The sequence below is a fragment of the Belonocnema kinseyi genome, chromosome 2 (assembly GCF_010883055.1).
Source record: "Belonocnema kinseyi isolate 2016_QV_RU_SX_M_011 chromosome 2, B_treatae_v1, whole genome shotgun sequence".
Lineage (NCBI taxonomy): Eukaryota > Metazoa > Arthropoda > Insecta > Hymenoptera > Cynipidae > Belonocnema > Belonocnema kinseyi.
In genome coordinates, this window is record NC_046658.1 from 131,644,821 (window position 1) to 131,651,349 (window position 6,529).

Genomic DNA, 6,529 nt, shown 5'->3' on the forward strand with positions numbered 1-6,529 from the left:
AAATTAATATTTTCATTATTAGATTAAAAAATTAATTTTAACTTGAAGAAGACGAAGTTGCAACTCAATACATGAATTTTTACCTAATTTCTTTAATTTTCAATCAAGAAGATTAATTTTTTACCAAAAAGACGAATTTTCAACAAAATAGTTCAACTTATAACTGAAATAATACTTTTATAACAAAGTATTTCAATTTTCAACCAAAAATATTATTTTTCTACTTCAAAAAATAAAAAACGAGCTTTCAGTAAATTGAATGATTTTTTAACCAAAAATATTCATTTTCCACGAAAAAAATACAAATTTTCAATGAAATAGTTAATCTTTAAACCAAAACGATTATTTCTCTAGGAAGAAAGACAAATTTTAGAGAAAAAAGTTAAATTTGTGACCAATAAGATTATTTTTTTACCAAACACGATGAATTTTTGACAAAAGAAATAAAATTTGCATTGAATAGTTGGATTTTCAACTTATCAAGGATACATTTTAAACTGAAAATTGAGTATTTTAATTGCCGGACTAAAGAATTAATTTTTAACCTAAAAAGACGAAGTTTCAAAATAATCCATGCATTTTTAGCAAAGTTATTCAATTATCGAAATAAAAGATTATTTTTTTACCAAAAAGATTAATTTTACACAGAATAGTTCAAACTTCAACCAAAATAATAAATTTGTAACAAAGTATTTCAATTTTAAAACGAAAAGATTATTTTTCTACCAAAACAGATGAGTTTTCAACTAAATGCATCCATTTTTAGTACATTTCTTCAACTTTTAGCCAAAAAGATGATTAAAAATAGCCTATTTTTCAACAAAATACATAAATCTTCAACCGAGAAGATCATTTTTCTATAACAAAGATGAATTTTGGACAAATTAGTTCAACTATTAATAAACATAATAAATTTTAAACGAAATTCTAATTTTCAACCAGAAGATATTTATCTACAAAAAAAAAAAAAGAATTTTCAACAAAATATATAAATTTGCAATGTAATAATTGAATTTTATACTAACAAAGGTAAGTTTTTAACGAAATGCATACATTTTGAACCTTGTCGTTAAATTTTCAACTAAAAAGTATAAATTTTTAAACGTAAATTAAATATTAAGATATTCAATTTGAAACTTCAATCTTCATCAAAAAAGGACAAGCTTTAAAAAAGATATCTGCATTTGTAACAAAGTTTTTAAACTTTCAACCGCAAAAGACGAGTTTTTAACAAAATGCATGGATTTTCAATCAAGAAGATTTTTTCTCTACCAAGAAAGACGAATTTCCACACACAAGAGAATAATTTTCTTAGAAAAAAGACGCACTTTCAACAAGATCGTTAAACTTGTAACAAAAATAATGAATTTTCAACCAAGTGTTTTGATTTTCTACCAAAAAGATTATTTTCGTACTAAAAGAGACGAGGTTTTAAGAAAATAAATGCATTTTCAATTAAGAAGATTAATTTTCTATCATGAAATACGAATTTTCAACCAAATTTTTCAACTTTCAAACAAAAAATTAAGAATTTTAAAAAAATATTCCAGTTTTCAACCAAGAGGATTATTTTTCTATTAAAACGATAAATTTTTGACAAAATATATACATTTTTAACCTAATAATTTAATTACGAACTAAAAAAGATACTATTTAACAAAAAAGTTAATTTCACACAAAAAGGGCGAATTGTTTACTAAGCAGTTGAATTTTTTAAACAAAAAGGATAACTTTTTAACAATATTGTGGACTCTTTGACAAAACAATTACATTTTGAAACAAATAATAAAATTATCATCCAATGATGATGAGTTCTTAACTAAAAATTAAATATTACACTTTCTTACGAAAAAATAATACAAATTTCGGAAAAAATAGTTTCACTTTTTTCTTAAAGTTCTATTACTACAGTTCGCATTTAAGTAGAAAACCGAGGAAAAGGGGAAGTGACATGTTTAGTTGAAAGATTGTAAAGCCTGAGATGAATAATGATGAATTTTGATTATTTGTCGACTAAAAAAAATAGTTTAAATAAACATTCAACTTAATTTCAAAAACTTACAAAATAGTTCAGAAATCTGTAACTTTCGCTTAAAAAAAAAAATAAAGTTGATTCTCCACTCTACACTTTTACATTCGGATTATACACTAAAAACCCCAAAATTTTAGGCCATGGTTTAACTGCTTCCTGTACTATATTTATAATAGCTTCCTCCTCCTTAATTTCAGAATACAGCTAAATAATTAACAAGTTTATATTTTTTAATAGGGGCTGGGACGTACAACAGAAGATCACGCCTCGAGAGACTGGAACGCGATCGTGGAGATCGAGGAGATCACGAATATGGAACCGAAGAAGAATTCGAGTACAGCGCGTCGCGACGTCGTCAACAAGATCCTCGCGCTCTAGATGCCATTTAGGACCCGGGGCCCCGGGGCCTGTCGCTAGGGCGATGTCCCCATTTGCGAACTACCGCCCTCTAGAGTTTAGAACAGGCCTGTCGGCGAGGCGAAATTTCAGAAATATGCGTCGAAGCGGCTCGAATCACTGATGTGAGTTTTCCACCTCCAGTTTCTACACCCGAGCTCACTTTAGTGAGCAGAGAGAAGTGGTGGGGGAAACGCACCATCTGCACTTTGAGTAAATTTGTCTCGCTGACCAGGCCTAGTTTAGAGTATCGGTCGTTCAATTGGACCTCTCCTTCCTCGAAGAATTTTTCACTTTTATCAAATTCTTGCTTCCAATTTGTATTTCCAGAAAGAATTATTAGAAGCATGTTCTTTCATCGATTTCTGCAAAAATGATCGAAGTTGAATTTGAATCAAATTTTCTGTGAAAAACTTTCAACAACGCTCGGATACGTATCCAGAATTTTGTTCACCGGTCTGCAGAAGAGCAGAACTGTGGTAAAAAAATCGTCCTGGGTTCGAATCTCAGCAGGGTTGAAATACGTCCCTTTTTTTACAGAAAATTTTATTTAGTTTCTTATTTTTAAATTTCTATCTTGTCCTAGGGACATTAAAGTGTTTCTTAGATTGGATTAGTCAAATCTTCTGTTAGAACTCATCAGAATTTAGATTCTCTTGAAGGCTAATGATGAATGAAAAACATCAGCATTTTTTTTTGTTTCTATAAAGAGGACTTTTATTATTTTCGAAAATTCGGCGAAGTGGAGCGTCGACCACTTGATGAACACAAACGCAGCAAAATATTCCTCCAATCGTATATATGTATGACAATGATAAGCACAATGCGGATGAGCAGTACGTACACTCAGAAAAAAAGTTTGCTTGAATCAAAAAAACAGTTTGCTTGGATATAAATTGAAATTTGGCGGAATCGAAATTGTTTTTAGTCAGCAAATTTTTTCTGAGTATAAAAAAGGATGCAAACGCGGAAAGAGCCCTTTCGAATTGAGTCCTTTCGGGCCCCGTACCAAATTTCACAAACTTATCGCGTATCCCATGGAAAGTATTCGATCGATATTCCATCAAAAAAGCAACTCGTTAACCAGGGTATCATCGAGTAGTTTTATAAACAAATTCTAGATCCTTTAGGACAATTAAATTCTTTTCTAGACTAAATTCATTCTAGCGCGAAGAGAAAATCGCAAAGCCGCAAAGACTTTTGACGAAGAAGGAGTACTTGAGTAAAGAAAGTTTTTGAATGTACATCATGCGCCAAATATGATGTACACGGGGCTGCTAAGTTTATAAAGTTTATTAGGATCTTTAAATAAATTCGTACGCAGAGAGGCTCGCGCTCTTTTGCAAATATACGTACACAATACACACACTCATCACAAAACTCGTGTATATAGTATATATACAATATACTTCGATACCTCCATATTAAAAGAAAACCTTTGGAGTGTATGACCAGTCTGGTCCCAACTGAAAATTCCTGTGCAGGAACCTCAGAAGCTCCTGCACATGTTCCTGCACATGAACCTACAGACGAAACCTATACAGGCTTCTGTACAGGTTCTTTTGCAAAGTAAATTGAGGCGCAGGTTCCTGTACAGAAACGTGTATAGGATCCCTTACAACCTTATGGAAAGCCATCAAAAGAACTTTCGAAAGGATCTTATATAGAATTGGGTATAGGCCCCTTTACAAAAATCCTTTACGAAGAATCATGCACAGGTTCCTGAAGACGATCCTGTACATGAACAAGTTCCTGCACAGGAAGCTTCGAGATTGTGTTTCAAGGTTGTGTGCAGGTTCGCCTACAGGAACATGTGCAGGATCCTCCGAGGAACCTGTACAGGAATTTTCGGATGGGGTTGTCTGAAAAAAACTATCCTTCTTCTTGAATAGGTCCTTTGTTTGAGTCTTGATACTCGGTGATAAATGCTAAATAAAACAGCAGACGGTTCTGTTTATTAATGCACTATGGATCAGTATATTATTTAGAATTTATTTTACGTTCCTGTTTTATTATTCTGGATTTTGGGATGACTAGTCGACTATTTTTTGTAAACTTGGCTCGTCCCGAATTTTTGGGGCGATTATTCCCGTCCCATTTTCAACTCCCTTAATTTTTCGGGACGACTTTTTAACTTGAATTCCCTCAAATTCTCGGAGTCTCACAATTTCTTGAACACTTCCTAATTCAATTTAAGGAATTTTAAGGACTTCCAAATAATAATCCAAAGAATTCAGAGAAATTAATTGAGATTAGAAGTATGCAGGGATTTTAGATAACTTAGGAAATTCAAGAAATTCAAGAAATCTAAATAATTCAAGGAATTCGAAGGATTTAAAAATGATGTGATAAAATTAGAAGGATTCTCTAAGTTTAGAATGATTTAAGGAGTTCAGAAAGTTTAAAAGAATTCAAGGCATTTAAATAATAAAGGCAATTCCAAGAACTGAAAGAATTCGTAGAATTCTAGAATTTTAAGGAATGCTAAAATTTCAAGGAATTCAGGTAATTCAGGACGTTTTTGAAATTCAGAAAACTATTAAGAATTCATGGGATTTAGACAATTATGGAAACGGTGATGATTAGATAATTAAAATAATTCAATAAATTTCAATAATTCAATCAATTCTAATAATTGGATGAGTTTCAAAAATTCTAGAACTTCTAAGAATTTAAGGTATTTCTACGAATTCAAGGAATTTTACGCATTTTAAGTTTTCCGAAATTTCGTAGCATTCTAAATATTCTAAATATTTTTAAAATTCTACGAATTATATAAATTCTAAGAATAACATGCATCATGAGAATTATGGGAATTATAGGAATTCTAAGAATTCTAAGAATGCTACGAGTGATAAGAATTCAAAGAATTTTATGAATGCAATGAATTCTAAGAATACAAGAAATCCTAGAAATTCGAGGAATTCTAAGAATTCAAGAAATTCTAAGTATTCAAGAAAATTGAAGAATCTGAGGAATTCTATGACTGCAAGAATTTCGCAGAATTCCTGTAATTTGTGAAATTGAGAAAATTTGAAGAAAGTAAAGGAATTCAAGAAGTCTAAGGAATCTAAGGAAGGCAAGGAATTCGTAGGAATAAAGACATGTGTAAAAGTAAAGCATTTCAAGAAATTGAAAGAATTTTAACGAGTAAATGAAATCTAGAAAGTGAAGAAATTTAAGAAATTCTAAAAATTCAAGAAATTTTAAGAATCCACGAAATTATAATAATTTAAGACATTCTAAAAATTCAAGAAATTCCAAGAATTCAAGAAATTCTAAAAATTTAACAAATTCTAGAACTGCAATAATTTCTAAACATTCACGAAATTCATAAAATTGAAAAAATAGGAAATTCAGGAGTTCAAAAAGTTTTAAGAATCTAAGGAAGGCAATGAATTCTAAGAACTCAAGGAATTCGTAGAATTTAAGCAATTCAAGAAATTCTAGAAATCTAAAAAAAATCGAAGAATTTAAGGATTCTATGCCAGCAAGAATTTCGCAGAATTTATGGAATTCGTAAAATTGAAAAAATTTTGAGAAATTAAAGGAGTTCAAGAAGCTTAAGGAATCTAAGGAAGGTAAGGAATTCGTAGAATTGAAGAAATTCAAGGAATTCGTAAGACTAAAGGATTTCAAGCAATTGAAAGAATTTGGACGATTAAAAAAATTCTCGAAATTGGAAAAATTCTTCGAATTAAAGGAATTCTGAAAATTCCAGAAAATTTAAGAATTCAAGAAATTCTAAAAATATAAGAAACTTTAAGAATTAGAAAAATTCTTGGAAGTAAAAAAATTCTAAGAAGCCAAGGAATTTTAGGACTGCAATAATTTTTAAAAATTTGAAAAAACTAACAAATTTGAGAAATTAAGGAACCCAAGGTAGTCAAGGCATTCGTAGAATGAAGGCAATTCTGAAAATCTAAAAAATCGAAGAATATAAGGAATTCTATCAGTGTCAGAATGTCGAAGAATTTATGGAATTTCATAAAATTAAAGAAATTTTGAGAAATTGAAGGAATTAAAGAAGTTTAAGAAATCTAAGAAGTCAAGGAATTCTTAGAATTAAAGCAATTCAGAAAATCAAGGAAATTCATGGAA

General features: G+C 30.1%; 1 protein-coding gene across 6 annotated transcripts in view; it reads left to right on the top strand.

The window, feature by feature from the left end:
- LOC117182302 (voltage-dependent L-type calcium channel subunit beta-2) overlaps positions 1–5,460 on the top strand; it is a 114,090-nt gene extending 108,630 nt beyond the window's left edge. For 5 of the 6 annotated variants that reach the window (XM_033375461.1, XM_033375447.1, XM_033375469.1 and 2 more), the window contains one exon: positions 2,270–5,460. In XM_033375461.1, the coding sequence (XP_033231352.1) occupies positions 2,270–2,421 (152 nt within the window). In that variant the 3' untranslated portion in view covers positions 2,422–5,460. The remainder of the gene's footprint in view (positions 1–2,269) is intronic. The other variant, XM_033375486.1, reaches the window with a different exon arrangement.
- Positions 5,461–6,529: the final 1,069 nt, after the last annotated feature.